General features: G+C 64.0%; 1 protein-coding gene across 12 annotated transcripts in view; it reads right to left on the minus strand.

The window, feature by feature from the left end:
* KIF1A (kinesin family member 1A) overlaps window positions 1–14,734 on the minus strand; it is a 65,657-nt gene that overhangs the window by 26,632 nt on the left and 24,291 nt on the right. For 2 of the 12 annotated variants that reach the window (XM_053919315.1, XM_053919313.1), the window contains exons 11-27: window positions 13,296–13,371; window positions 12,465–12,543; window positions 11,562–11,704; window positions 11,158–11,184; window positions 9,689–9,822; window positions 8,705–8,784; window positions 8,398–8,473; window positions 7,748–7,827; window positions 7,382–7,488; window positions 6,413–6,496; window positions 5,852–6,032; window positions 5,660–5,732; window positions 5,339–5,432; window positions 4,319–4,467; window positions 3,834–4,012; window positions 2,316–2,453; window positions 1,275–1,535 (exon numbers count right to left, since the gene is read on the minus strand). In XM_053919315.1, coding sequence (XP_053775290.1) covers window positions 1,275–1,535; window positions 2,316–2,453; window positions 3,834–4,012; window positions 4,319–4,467; window positions 5,339–5,432; window positions 5,660–5,732; window positions 5,852–6,032; window positions 6,413–6,496; window positions 7,382–7,488; window positions 7,748–7,827; window positions 8,398–8,473; window positions 8,705–8,784; window positions 9,689–9,822; window positions 11,158–11,184; window positions 11,562–11,704; window positions 12,465–12,543; window positions 13,296–13,371 — 1,961 coding nt within the window. Of the gene's footprint in view, window positions 1–1,274; window positions 1,536–2,315; window positions 2,454–3,833; window positions 4,013–4,318; window positions 4,468–5,338; window positions 5,433–5,659; window positions 5,733–5,851; window positions 6,033–6,412; window positions 6,497–7,381; window positions 7,489–7,747; window positions 7,828–8,397; window positions 8,474–8,704; window positions 8,785–9,688; window positions 9,901–11,157; window positions 11,185–11,561; window positions 11,705–12,464; window positions 12,544–13,295; window positions 13,372–14,734 lie in introns of all 12 variants that reach the window. The other 10 variants (XM_053919312.1, XM_053919311.1, XM_053919316.1 and 7 more) reach the window with 5 other exon arrangements.

The raw sequence follows: 14,734 nt of genomic DNA on the forward strand, positions 1-14,734 counted from the left end.
AGACTGCAAGAACCCACACCCTGTTTCTCCCAGTGTCCGCGCTCCCCTGGACCCTGTCCCCACGCCTGCCTGTCACCTGAGTGACGCCTGGTCCTAGCAGCTGGGGCTTTCTGAGAGGCTGCGGCTTCCTGTCAGGGTCTGCAGATGGAGGCCAGGCCCAGGGCATCCCAGGGGGAGAGAACCACACGCTTTTATCCAGCCTGACACTCACGGAACCCCGACGGGAATAACCCAGCACGTGTGCCCGTGGTGACCTGCTTCCTTCTGAGAGGACCACCCCAGGACCCCCTGTGCACGCCCCGCTGTGCTGGTGCCCGCAGCCCACAGCTCTCAGTGCTGGCGCTCGAGGTGGGGACTTCCAAAGCTTCCTTAGGCCTGGCCAGAGGAAGCCGTCTCAAACCCTAGAATTGGGTGCTTCTAAGCCTATCTTACACCTTTTTATAGCGGAACCTGTGAGGTCCCCATTTCACGAGCTGTGTTTCCTTCCACCAGAGTGGGTTTCCGGATCTTTCCTTCGCCCGTCAGGCTTCCCTCCCTTCCTGGTGATAACAAAGGAGAGGGTGGCCCTCTTTGTTCCCCACTCCCCCCCCCCACGCCTGCAACTGCAGGGCCTCTGCTCCACCCAGGACAGGACGGCTCCTCCTCTCTGCAAGGGGCACTTCCTGTGAGGGTGAAGGGCCAAGTGCACATTCCTATCTCTGGCCGTGATTGCCTGGGAGGTTGGGAGGACACACCATCCTCGCTTTAGACAGAGACAGGCTCTGAGGGAGGCAGGGTCCACAGGGCCCCGTGGACTCAGGGGGAGGCCTTTCCACTGCCTGAGCAGCACCAGCCTTTCCTTTCTGCCCTGCAGCACGGCTCCCCCCAAGGTGAGCCCCCAGAGGCCTCCATCTCTTCAGGAAACAGGGGAGCATGGGGAAGCGGCCCGAGCTGGGGGTGGGTCTAACCCCCAGGACCACAGGACCTTGGGGGCAGCCTGCCTCCAGCTTCCCCCAGGTCCCCTGCAGGGACCCTGCACAAGGACCTTTCCTGGGGTTCCAGCAGCCACCTCTGGGGATCTAGGGCCCCTCTGCTGTGTAGTCCTCCCTGCACGGAGCTGGCTGTCGGCCACGCTCCGGGGTGGTGGAGGCCTCACACCCCCCAGACCCCCTCCTTGGACACCAGCCCCTCAGCCCGGGGGTCACGCCCGGACGGCGGTCAGACTGTGCCCGCAGCAGTGCTCCTGTGCCAAAGAGCTGGCTCCTTCCCAGCATGCCGTCCTCGACCTCACCAACCTTCCTACTAAACTGAACAGGGGGGGCCGGTCGTAAAACGGGTCCCGGCCGTCGTGAAGCCCGTGCTCGGGAAAGACGTCGTCCTCCAGGTCCTCCTCCTCCTCCTCCTCCTCCTCCTCCTCCCCCAGGCTCTGCTCCTCGGCAGGCTCGGTGGCGTCGGAGTCGGGGCTCGAGGAGGCGGGGGAGGGGGTGAGAGCAGCCATGCGCGCGCTCATGCACGTGTTGAGAAGAGGGTAACTGCTGCAGCCAGAGATGACTGAGCTGGGGTTAGTAGGACAAGACAGAGAGAAGTTAACACCAGCCCCGCGCAGGGCGCACGGGGCAGGGGCTTCCGGGAGACCCAAACCACACACACAGACCACCAAGGACGCTGCCTTAAAAGACGAGAACTGAAAGTGCACCCCCGTCCCAGGCTGAGAAGGAAACTGCATGTGTCGTCAGCGGGAGGTTCTGGAAGGTTCTGGAGGCAGCAGTGGTGTGATTCTGGCCTGGTGTGGCTGAGGTCGTGTGAGGACCTCACGTGCTGGGCCACGTAGAGGCCTCTGAATGCCACATCCCATCTCGTGGGGTGCAGGGACTGGGCAGAGGAGGCATGGGACTGAGGCTCTGGGGTGACATGACCCTGTGTCAACACTCACACCCCATAGCCACCAGGTGACCCAGAAAGTCTAAGCCTCACACATTCACACACACACACCTGGACACGTGTGACCTGGTGGCAGCACCCCACAGTGCCACACACACAGTGGGTGTGGTGGCAATGATGAGACCCCTCGGTGGTCCCTTCAATAACGGGGCCCACTGTTCAGACCAGGAAGGACAAGGGCGGGGCAGTGGGGACAGGAACAGGCTTCTCAATGGCTCCTCCTCATGGGGGCGAGGGCCCAGCTGGGGCTCCACCTTGGGAGGAGGCCGAATCCTGGCCTCACTGCGCTCTCTTGCTCGCTCTCGCTGTCCCTCACGTGCCTCCTCTCCCTCACTCTCTCTCAGTCTCTCTCCATCTCTCTGTCTCGCAGCCCAGGGAGGGAGGGAGGCGCCCACCTGCCCACCAGCCGGAACCAGGGGAACCGGTCGTAGAAAGGGTCTCCGCCTGTCACCACGTTGTCGCAGTCCTCAATGACGCTGGAGGGCACCTCGGCCGCCCGGTCATACATCTCTCGCATGAGGTCCAGGCGTTGCCTGTAGGGGCGGCAGAGGTCAGTGTGGGCCCGCAGGGTGGCCACACGGTGCCCGACCCCCTGGGACAGCAGGCTCAGCTCCAGCTTCCTGCTCAGGGTCATCTGAGGCTCAAGCTGGTTTCCTGACAGGCCCCTCATGGCCCCCAATATTAGTCAACCACGAGCCAAGGACTTCCAGTTAAACCTACAAGTTCACCACTAACTCCTCCCAACTGCAGTCAGGTGACAGTGAGGTGGCTTACGCAGCAGGATGGCTGGGAACCAGTGGGGGGGGGGGGCACGGGATGGGGGGTGGAGGTGGGGGTGGGGTGGAACAAGCCCACACCGAGTGGCATGGGGAGCTCAGGACACTCTGGGAACGAGGGGCAAATTGGTGATAGGGTACAGAAAATGGTACTTTTAACAATTATACCCCAGGAAAACCCACACATTGAGGAAGAAAGGAAATGGGATCATTTCCCTCCAGGGCTCAGGTATAACAGGAATGACCGAAGGTGAGCATTTGTCCGTATGTCACACTGCAGCCCCCGGGACGGGGGAGAGGGCAGTGAGTGCGAGTTTGCATGGATGTGTGTGCTACCAATGTGTGAGTGTGAACGTGGCTGGGGAGGATCAGTGTGTGAGTGTGTGCGTGGGCACGGTGTGCTGTGTTAATTCTATTTCTCATTCTCTGTATTTGATGGTGTTTTGACATCTCTGGGGACTTGCCGGCTGGGGACGATGCTCGTCCTGGGCTAGCCAATCCCCAGATGGTGGATACCCTGGGGGTGAGTTCCACACACACACCAGGCAGTGCCCTGCCCTCCATCACCCCAGAGCCGGGCACCAGGCAGCTAGGGGCAGCCCTGTGCCCCAGAGCCCGCCAATCTTTCTAGCTCGCCTGTCCTGGCGGTTCACCCCGCCCTGCCTCGCCAGTGAAAACCTCAGTGGGGGCCATCCCTGAGGCCTGTCCCTCATGCCCGTCTCCCTCCGGCCCTGTGTGCTGGCCTTCCTCTCGTTTCTGGGGACTGTGGACAACATTAAGCTTTTCTTCAGTGGTGCCGACCCGTTGTGTCTCCCTCAGTCACATTTATAAATTAAGGGCTGGGCACAAGTCACAGTGAGCACGCAGGGACCGAGGAGGTGGACCTTTGGCAGCCCAGGCAGGCCCCGCCCAGCCTCCTGCCTAAAGACACACTAGGCGTCTCCACTGCTCTTGTTGGGGGAGAACATGGGCTCTGTGTGAGGCTGGGCCTATGCTCTCACTCTTCGCCTCTGACTTTAAAAGAGACGAAGACAGGAGAAAAAGCTGCCCTGAGCCGCGTGCGCCGTGAAGCCGACGCCCGCCCCCCTTTCGGTGGCTCCCTGCGCCCAGTGCCACCTCAGCCACCACCGGCCACACCTGAGCTTCTCCAGCGTCCAGTAGTGGGTGGCCCCGTTCTTCTGGTCCTGCACCTCCACAGCCACAATGGTGCGGGGGAAGGGCCGCGTCTCTCGGTCTTTGGCAGCCTCTGGGGGCAGCAGGTCCGGTGGCAGTGGGGAGTAGAGTGTGTCCGTGAGGAGGACAAACTGGAACTGGACCTGCGACAGGCACCAGATGTCCACCCGTCAGCCCCATGCTGGGCGGGAGCCAGGGCCCCAAGGGCTTCCTTTCCACCCAAGAGCATGGCTGCCTGTGGGGATCTTCCAGCCCACCTTCGAAGAGGAGCGACACCTGATCACCTCATCACCTGGGTCGGCTCCCCACCTCCCTCCTCCAGCCACCCTCCAGGGGCCCAGGTCAGGCAGCACCTCTCCACCATCCCCAGGAGCAGAGGAGCCCAGAGTTGGGTCTAATTGCAAGCAGGACAGGTGAGCCCGCCCTCCAAGATGGCTGGAGGGGCCCACCTTCTTCTTGAGCTCGACGCTAATGGCGTTGGCCTCCTTGAGGAAGATGGCATTGCCCCAGAGCAGGTCCCGAAGCGACGTGAACTGGTACCACTTCCACTTCCGGAAGGCCCAGAGCGCCAGCTCGCACTCCCTCTCCGTCCACTGGACTGTGGGGAGAGGCCGCAGGGTCATCGAGGCAACGCTGGGACAGCCACTCCGGGCTGGGCTGGGGGCTGAGCCTGGGTCCCCAGTGGCAGACTAACTGTTCCGGGCGCTCAGAAAGAAGGAAACTGGCAGAACGACCCAATGTGGAGCCGCGTGACATGAAAGGCTCCGCGGGCCCCACACAAGCCAGTGCATGAGCGTCCAGGGAGTCGGGCTGGAGCTCAGTCAGGACTGAGGCGGTGGCTGCGTAACCACAGGCACACTGCCCTGTAGAGACCACAGTCCCAGCCAGGGCGCCCCCCACACCCTCTCCTAGCTCACACGCCCTGTGTCCACCAGGAGGGCCCGTCCTTGCTCCCAGGCTCGACCCCTCCTCCAGCGACCCCTCCCACCCAGAGCCCCTGTCTTTTGGGTAGATGAGTCCAGACAAGAGGAGACCAAGGTCCCATCAGCACAAAGATGCTGCTGACCCGCAAACCAGAGGCCAAGCTGCATGTGAACCCCATGGCCACCCTTAGGCCCCACAGCAGCGTGAGGTCAGCCAGTGGGCCACATGAGCAGATGACCAGAAAAGGAGTCCTGAGGGGAGGATCAGTGAGCTCATCCTGGGGCAGCAGCAGCCCCTATGGGCAGGACCCGGGTAAGTGGGCACAGGACACCCGTCCTGTCCTCCCCCTGGTCCAGGCTGCTGCCTCTGGAACCACACGCATGTGCACACATGTGCACACATGTGGGGGTGCTTTCCTGCTGCAGCACGGTCTCCCTGAATCCTGCCTCCCAGGGACAAGGCCTCTCCCCGAGGGATGGGGGCACCCCAGGGAGCAGCCTGGGGGCCAAAGCACCTTCTGGGAGACCAGGCTGGGGGGCCCTCACCTTCATCCTCTGGCTCCTCCTCCTCCTCGTTTGCCTCTGGGAAGAGCCTGGAGTCCATCTGCCTCTGCAGAGCCTCCAGCTTGCTCTCGTAGTCCTGGCAGGGAGGCAGGGGCTGGGCTCCATCTGCAGCCCGCAGCTGCGGCCCCATGCCTGCCCAGCGCCGGACGTGCCCCCACCACAGCGACAGCCCGGGCGGGCAGCTGAGAGTCAGGCTGCTTGCAAAGCAGGAACCCAGCCACACCACCCAGGCATGGTGTGGGGCCTGCGGGGCATGGGGGCTCAGGGGTGGGATGTCTGTGGGCCTGGTGGGGCCGCCCTCACCAGCCTTTGCTGCTCCAGCAAGTAGGTGGCCTCCTCCCGCTCCCGGCGGTACTGGTCCTCCAGCTCCTGGAGCCTGTAAGAGTAGGGGGGGGGGTAGCTGGGGGGGGTGGGCGGCACAGCAGGGGTAGGTGACCAGGTTGGGGGGGATGGGGGCAGCTCGGGCTGTGAGGGGAGGTTCCCCGAGGGCGTCACCTCTGCTCCATCTCCTGCTTCATGTCGATTCCCTGTTTCTCCAGCAGCTCTCGCTGGGCAAAGGCCCAGTCCACTGGCTCCGAGGGAGTCTCCGCACAGGGCGTACGCTCGCGCTCCTGCCGAGCCTGCTCAGGGTGGTTGAACCGGAATACATGGCTCTTTCCCATGATGATGCGGTTTCCTGGGGATGGAGGCCAAGCTGGACCAGGGGTGCCTGCAGCCTCAGGGGGCCTCGGGGTGGCAGGGAGAGGGGAGGGAAGGCTCCCAGCATCACCCACCCCAGGAACTGCCCCCGGGTCCTCAGACCCGTGGCACCCCTCCCCTTGCCCCCACCAGGGCCTGACTGGGCCTCCTCACTTGCCCTGAATCCGCCCCCTTGGCCCCACCCCTTTTGCAGCCACAGGTGCTTGCAAAGCACACTCCTGGGGCTTCTCCTGCATCCCCATCCTTTCCATGGGCCCTCGGGTGCCACCCCCATGCCAACCTTGCCCCCCATTCCAGTGCCCTGACCAGGCAGGCACCACTGGCAGAGGGTGGGGAGGGACCTCCTGCCAGCCATACCTGACCGAAGGATGCTGGGCTCCGTGACCTTCTTGCCATTGACATAGGTGTCTGCCCCCTCACAGGGCTCCAGGGTTACCACGGCTACAGGACAGATGGGGCAGAGAGGGGACTGTCATAGTACTGCCATGCCCTCCGCCTACCTGCAGGGCTCGACTCCACCCATGTGCAGCCCCTGCCACTGCTCCTTCTTCGGCAGCCAAGCCAGACTGTGGGCGGCACCTTGTCTGGGCCCTGGAGAAGCTGGGGGGTGGTCACGCTGACCAATAGATGAGGAGAGTGGCACCCGAGGTGGGGGCACTGTCAGAGAGCCGGGGGCCTATACTGGCTGCCGCCCACCCTGTCAGGGTCTCCGGGTGGGCATGGATGGAAAGCAGGGGCACCATGTCCGGGGAGTCCTGGGGCCCCTCTGGGGAGGGCAGGCTTTGGGGACAGAGAATTCTGGGAAAGCCAACATCCCCCATATTGCTTAAGGCCACCACCCTGAGGTGTCCCAGTCACAGAGTGGGCTTTGGCCACTGGTCTGCAGCCCAGAGGCTGGCCAGACTCCTGCCCTGCACTGGGGGTTGTGGGCACCATAACAAGATTCTGGCCCAGCACTTGGGTGTGACGCTCCCTGGGACATCACACTCAAGACGGGCCCCGTGCACTGGGCCGGTGGACAGGGCGGGTAAGGCCCAGGTGGCTGCCCCACAGCCAGCAGGAAAGAGTGGTCCAAAAAGAATTCTCCACCCTCCACTGGCTCGTTCCTCATGGCTCACTGTCCTCACGCCCAGGAACACCCCAAATGCCCTGGCACAGGAAACAGCCCACAGCCCAGCCCAGCCCAGTGCCAAAGCCTCTTCTGACAGACAGGTTCCCAGGACCGACAGGAAGCTGGGAGGCGAGCCACCAGCCCAGGCTGACCCAGCAGGCCCCACTCAGGCCGGACACACGGCAGCACCGGGTAGGGGGGAAGGGCAGCCATACCTTCACTGCCCCCTCTGGAGTCGCTGCGGAAAACACAGTGCTCCTCCTTGATGAAGTGCCCGCTCAGGACGATGTCCTGCCGCCTCTCCCCGTCCTCCCGGCCCACTCTGCAGGGGGCGGGGCAGGGGCTCAGTCAGGGACCACCAGACCAGGGCTCCCTCCCCACTCCCCCTGCAGCTCTGGGGACGCCCGGCTAGGCTGTTATGGGAAACACCCAAGATTCACATGAGTGGGGGCACAGGGGATGCCCACAAACATGACAGCCACGTGACCCAGAGGAGTTGGAAGCATCGGTCTCCAGAAGCATGGATGGATCCTCACCCCCACCCCCACCCCACCTTCGAGCCTGCCCCACCCCCACCCCACCTGGTGAGCCCATCCTTGATGTAGTAGAGGAGGCACTCGGACATCAGCGGGTCCTCATTCAGGTTGACGAGATGCGGTGTCTGGGGTGAGAAGAGGGTCACCTGCTTTGCAGGGAGCAGGAGCCCAGCACTGGCCACCTACCTGACCTCTCTCCTCACACCCCAGACCACCACCCACCCTAGGTCTGGCCTTGTGGGGGACACAGTGTCCTCCCAGGTTGGCATCGAGGACAGGACACATGAAGGAAAAAGGTCCCTGAGGAAGAGCCTTGGTGGGGGGGTGGGGACAGCCAGGTAGCTGGCTGGGTGGGTGCTCAGCCTCAGCAGCACTCGGGGAGCTGGGCTTCAGGAGTGGTCGGGAGCCGAGCTCTCAGCTGAGGGTCCAGGGGTACTTGGGGTGCAGTGAGCCCTCTGACGTGCAGGGTGCAAGCTGGGTCCCCACACTGGCCTGTGCCCCATCCCACGAGGTCCTGGACACCCAGGAGCAAGGGCTCCCCTGGGTCCTCAGTTCAGACTTCAGCTCCTACAGCTCTAAGGGTCCCCTGCGGTGCACCCTGTCCTCACAAGAGGTGTGAGGACCCTCAAAGGGCTGCAGGCGGCCCAGCCACGTTCAAACTACGGCAGCCCCACAGAGCCAGGACCTGCTTGTACCTTTTTGGGAGAGAAGACACCCAGGGTGCCGCCGTCCTCTCTCATGGCCACACCCATCTCGGCCAGCAGGGCTTCCCTGGGGGGACAGAGTCGGGGTCAGCTGAAGCCCCAAGGGACCACAAGACCTGCCTCACCCCCAACTGGATAGACTGGGAGCAGTGAGGCTCTGGCCACACAGCCCATGCAGTGCCCAGGCAGTGACCTGTGTGGTCAGTGAGTTAAGCTGTCTGCTCAGAGGGACTGATCACCTGGCCAGGGACCATGCCAATGGGATCCCAGTGGCCGGCCCTCCGTCCCCACTGCCCACCTCTCCATCCGAATGGCTTCCGTCCGCCGCAGCTTTTCCTCCCAGGTCTCATTGAGCTCGGCTATGATCTTCTCTGTCTCCTGGGGGGCGACACGGAGCAGAGAGAGGTCAGGGGCCAGGCTGGTCTGCAGGGCACCAAGTCCCCAGGGCCCAGTCAACCCTGGTGGCACGATGTATGAAAGATCCACAGCTGGGCGGGTAGTGTGTGCTCAAAACCATGTGCTTTTTAGCCCTGGCTGGTGCTGGCATGAGAACCACAGGGACGCCAGTTCGATTCCCAGTCAGGGCACGTGCCTGGGTTGCGTGCCAGGTCCCCAGTAGGGGTGCATGAGGGGCAACCACACATCAATGTTTCTTTCCCTCTCTCCCCCCCTACCCCCCTCTTCTAAAAATAAAACCATGTGCTTTCCTGTGCCCCCAGAGAACAGAGTTTTCCTACACATCCTGTTTGCTTCTAGCCCCACACCCAGGGCGGGGCAGGGGGGCAGGGCGCAGTGCACCCCAGGTGGGCCCTATGCTCCAAAACCCCCACACCAGCCTTGAGTCTGGCTTCCATGGCTTTGAACCCTAACCCTTACTTCTGTCTCCAAGGTCTGGGCTTACTCTCCACCCCAGGAAGAAAACCTAAAACCAGTCTGGCCCATCACTGGGGGTCAGAGAGTAAGTGTGGGCACAAAGGGACCATAAGGAAAATGTTCAGAAGCACAGAACACCTGTGGGGGGCGTGGGGGCACAGAGCTCCTAGGACCTCCCCATCCCCTGCCAGCAAGTAAGGGCCCTGTGGTGCTTCGAGGGGAGCAGAGAAACGGAGGGGGCACCGGGGGCACCGCCTGCAGGACTCACGGCACCTCTGACCAGCCCCACTTGCTGCCATTACCAAGGGGGCTTGGCCTAGGCCCAGAGCAGGGCGGCCCGGGGAGGCGAGACCCCATGGCTCCAAGCCCACCCCGTTTCTCAGGACCCGCTGTCCAGCCCTGCCCTCACCTTCAGCCTCTCGATGGCCTCCTCACTGCCTGGGGCAAATAAGAGGCGCTCGTGCAGGCTGGACACAGAGGCCGCACGGCTGGACAGGGCCGAGAGCGAGGACGAGGGGCTCATGCCCACCAAGGCGTTGGTCACTGTGGAGAGATTGTCAGGGGCTCGACTCAGCTCCGCCCAGTCATGGTTACAGTTATTGTTGTCCAGGTCGGACAGGTCTACAGGAGGGGGCAGGGGGGCAGACAGGCAGGAGGGAGAGAAAAGAGACACCAGTTGGGAGACTGCAAGAGGCAGGCGAAGGCAGAAAGCAGGAACCGCCAATGGGTTAGCAGACAGGCGCCAGGCAGGGCATGCAAGGCCGCCTGCCACCACGAGCGATGGGCCCAGCCCCCAGGCCTGCCACCCATGGCAGCATCGCACCACCAGCCAGCGGCCCTCAGCACCCCTTGCTCCATCCCCTGGCCCTTGGCCACAGGCCTCTTTGCTTCCCCTGCACCGGCAAGCCAAGGTCCCCGGCCCAGGATGCCCTGTAGCCTCTACACTGGAGCTCCGAGCTCCCCACGGCTCCCACCCTGCTGCCCTGTTTGCTACTCTCCACCAGCAGGTGTGCCCCAGGGCCAATGCTCCTGCGCCTCCTCTTTGCTGTGGGCGCCCACACTGTTCCCACCCCTTGCTTGGCCCAGAATGCATCTTGCAGAGTAAAGCTTCGCTGTCCACTCCAAGGAGGCCCCTGGAGGAGAGGGAATCTGTGGGGCCCTTTGGGAAGCCCCTACTCCTCCATCCTAAAAGGCTGCTCTGAGCTTGGGGCTTCCCGGTCCTGGGGACCCAGGGAGCCTCCAGCCGCCCTAGGGCCCCCGAAGGCCTGGCTGGGGGTTGGGACTGTGATACCCCTCCTGGCAGAAGCAGACGCAGAGCAGAGCCAAGCACATGGGACAGTGTGGGGCACCGGGGAAGCCGAGGGCGCCCCCCCCCCACTCCTGCCCCTGGGGTTGGGAGGCACTGAACTGCACCCCTTGTCCTGGGGAGCCCAGCCCAAGGCCAGCAGGAGTCACAGGAGGGAGGATCTGGCAGCAGTCAGACTCCTGGCACTCCTGGGGGCGGGAGGGGGGAGGGGCCAGAGGGAGGCCGGGGCCAGGGACAGACCTGGCCCTCCAGCATGACACTGGGCACCTCCCAGGACTCGGGGGGCACATGGTAGTCTGAGAGCCTGAGCTCAGCCACTTTCCGCCTGAGGAGGCCTTGGCTGCCCCTTGCCTCCCTGGTGCCTCAGCTTCCCATATAGACAGGGGACGCAACTCCAAATCTACCAGGAGGGTGCCTGTGACTGAGAGGGCTGTTGTCCCAGCCCCTAAAAAGGGGTGGGCTCGCCCTGCCCTGCCGGCCCTCGGCCACACCCCTCCCACCGGGCTGCCCCACACCCCCGAGGGCAGGCGGTTGAAGCGGGGAAGCGCAGGGAACAGGACGGGGATACACACATTTGGGTCCTCCGGGCACAGTGTTGGCTGGGGGGTAGGGGGGCGTGGGGGAGGGAGAAGAGACAGAGAAACAGAAAAACAGTTTGTCTCTGGAGGGTCCAGGGCTCACCCATCGCAGGCCGGGTGTCAGGCTGGTGGCCGGTGGGGGCATAGGGACCCCAGCACCCGTGGCATGCCAACATGGCTTCCAGAGGAACCATCTCTGGCCTGCTTGGGCCAGCACCAAACCCACACCATGCAGCCCATCCAGGCTGAGGCCAGAACCTCAGCCTCCCACCCAGGGAGCCCCGACCCACCTCAGCCCAGGGAGATGGCCCCAGGAGGAAGGCCAGGCTGGCCCAAGAGGCCCTTGGGGCCCCGCAGCCCAGGTGCGCTGCCTGGGATAGGCACACACAGACACTCACTGTCGGTGATGTCCCCGAGACCCTGGGCGTACAGCAGGTCCCGCAGCCGGGTCACCTCATCCTTCAGCTCGCGGATCAGCTTGTTGTTGGGGTCCTCGTTGATGACGGCGTTACAGCGGATCTGCTTAGCCCGGTCGGCGTACCTGCGCAGCAAAGGGATCTGTGGGCTGGGCTTCGCTGGAAGGCCCACAGGGTCTCCCTCTGGGAGTCGCTGACCCAGGACCTACAGGTGAGGTCACCCTGCCCCAGCTGGCCCACTTGGGGAAACCTAGGCCCCGGGAGGAGAAAGGTCAGGCGGCGCCTTCTCCCCGAGGAGACGCCTTGGCACGTGGACCATGGTCCCAGGGTGGAAGGACCCAGTGGGAGGTGTGAGAATGTCCCCGTGTACGCTGGGCCCATGCTGCGTTTTACAAGTACACCTGTAGGTACAGATGGCAGCATGTCCCTACATGGGGACCAATGTCCTAGTTCTCTTTATTACTGCTAGTGCTCAGTCATGAAGGGCCAGCGAGGATGACCAGGCTACCCAGCAGCCGCTGGCAAAGTGGGGACCCGGGCTCCCACTCAAGGATACCCACCAGCATCCAGAGGGACCTTCACAGACACATCTTCACCCCTCTGCTACTTAAAGACCCCAGGTGGCTCCTATGGCCGAAATGGGGTGCAAGCCGCTCAGCCCACCAATGCAGCTCTCCCGGTCTCATGCCACAGAGACCCTGGGCTGCTCGCAGCCCCACAGTGCACCGCAGAGGGTGATGGGAATGGAACGGGTGCCCTGAAGACCCAGGCACCCCCAGCGGCCACTGGAACCTCTAGGAGTCGCAGGTGAAATGGCCTCCCCAGCAGGCACCCCACTACCCAAGCCTGGTGGGGGCACAGGGCCCACCTCCCTCAAGAACACACCTCAGTGTGCTCAGAGTCTCGTCGTAGTTGATGTCTGCAGGGCTCAGGGCTGCCACCATCGCTGTCCTCGAGTTCCCACCTGTGGGGAAAACAGGCCGTGCAGAAGGAGGTCAGCCCACCGCCATGTTGCCATGTTCTCCCCACTCCATCCCCCCCTCCTGCATTTGCAGCTGGAGAGGCTGAGGCCCAGAGAGGTAAACTGAGTCATGGGCCAACTGGGGGGACACGGGGGCACTAAGATGCAGTCTCAGCAATGCGGCCAAGAAAGGCCAGAGATCCCCAGGTCTTTATGTTCATCAGGCTAGCCTGAGACTCAGTTTGCCTCCGTGAGCATCAGCTTCCCCAGCTGTAAACGCAGGTGGAGAGGACCCCTGAGGTTCTATTTGGGTGGGAGGCATTCCAGCCTCCAACTCCCTATCTGTCTCTCAGTGGCTCAGCACTCAGGCTGAGGGAAGAGGGGATTGATGGCAGCCCCCCAAAACTCAGCAAGCAAGCAGGGCTCCCCAGACTCATAGAGTCCTGGGTCCATTACAGATGGGGAAACCGAGGCCCAGGGAGAAGTATTTGGACTGGGTGCCACAGACCTGAACCAGTAGCACCAGCACGGATGGGTGGGTGTTCCTTGGCCCTGTGGGCCATCCTGGTTCCCAACACCTGCTGTCATTTACCTTTTTGTGGCCATTGTCCCAGGCCCTCTGGAAAGACCCCCAGAAGTTCACCTCAGTCTTCCACCCGGGAAGGGTGGTAGGCGTCCTGGTGCTTGGGCACCGCTTCCAGGCAGGAAGACGGGAAGTTAGAACCCCGGGGCAGGGCGAGCCCGCAAGTCCTCACCCAGGTTTTCCCGGAGGAGCCAGGTCAGCACAGAGTCTCTGTACGGAATGAAATCGGTCTTCTTCTTCTTCTTATTCTGTGGGGGAGAACACGGAAGGTCACCCTGAGCTCCTGACGGTGGAGGGGCAAGCCCAGGGCCTGCAGGGTGGTCCCCAAGGCCTAGGACGCCGCGGGGGCAGGGCTGGGCCAGCTCGCAAGGCTTCTCCCCACCTGAACCCCGGGCGCCACCTCCAGGCTCGTCTCTCCGGAATCGGGGACCTGCTAGCTCATCCCCCTGGTTCCTCCCTTGTCATCCCCACTGTGTGTCGGGGTCGCAGAGCCGGACTCGAGCCCGGGCGTGCTGACGTCACTGCCAGCGCACTGCCCTCCGCTCGGTCAGACGCACCCGAGCCCAGCGCCCCTGCTCGAACACCGCGCGGCTCCGCTGACTCAAAACAGAACGCCCCCCCCCCCCTCCGCTAAGGCGGCACCCCAGGCCTCTCGCGGGCACACGGAATTCGCCTCCATCTCCCCACCAGGCTGCCCCCGCCCTCCGGTCCGCGCCTGCCCCGGGGCTCTGCACTCCGCTCTTAGGGCGGATCCACTCCGAGCACAGAGCGCAGCCCGCGCACCGCGCACGCCGCGGCCGATCCACGAGGCCGCTGGTCGCGAGTGCTGGGCTCCTTTCCGGCGTCTGCTGCCTCTCGCGCGCCGTGACTTAGGAAGCGCGTGCGGGGCGCCCGCGGGGCCGGCGGACGCGGCCCTGTCCCCGGACCCTCCCAGGGACGCGCGCGCAGGCGCCACCGCCAGGCCGGGCAGTTTTTCTGGGGCCGACGCTTTCGTCCTGGCTTTTTGGGACTATGCGCAGGGGGCTTTCCCGGCCCTCCGGCCGCCGCCGCACGCCCGCCGCACGCCCGCCGCACACGGCCCCTCACGGTCCCTCACCAGTCCTCAGACTCCCTCGCACGGTTTTCTGCTCAGATCCTCTCGCCTCCCGAGACGGCTCCTCGCACAGTTCTTCACAGTTCATTCACCACAGTTCCCTACGCGGTCCCCGCCATTACACACACGTCCTCTCACGGTTCCACACGTCGTTCCCTCCGTCGTTCCCCGCACAGTCCCTCACAGAACCCGACCGTCCCGACCCCCGCAGCTCGCACGGGCCTTCCGACAACGGGGCGCCGCGCCCCCGCCCCGCTCGGGTCCCAGCCTTCGGGCTGCGGCAGAGCTTCCCCGGCCATGCTGACCAAAGGCTGTCTCACTCGTCAGTCTCCGTCTCTGCCTGTGTTTGTTCTTTACAGGATTCCCCCCACCCCGTCCTTGTGTGTGTTCTCACTTTCCCGCTGCGCGTGTGCTCAACGCCCCGCGGGGCGCTGCGGCCCTGGCCCCGCCCCCGCGGCCATGGCCCCGCCCCCGCGGCCATGGCCCCGCCCCCGCGGCCATGGCCCCGCCCCCGCGGC

This window comes from Desmodus rotundus, chromosome 2 (genome assembly GCF_022682495.2).
Source record: "Desmodus rotundus isolate HL8 chromosome 2, HLdesRot8A.1, whole genome shotgun sequence".
NCBI lineage: Eukaryota > Metazoa > Chordata > Mammalia > Chiroptera > Phyllostomidae > Desmodus > Desmodus rotundus.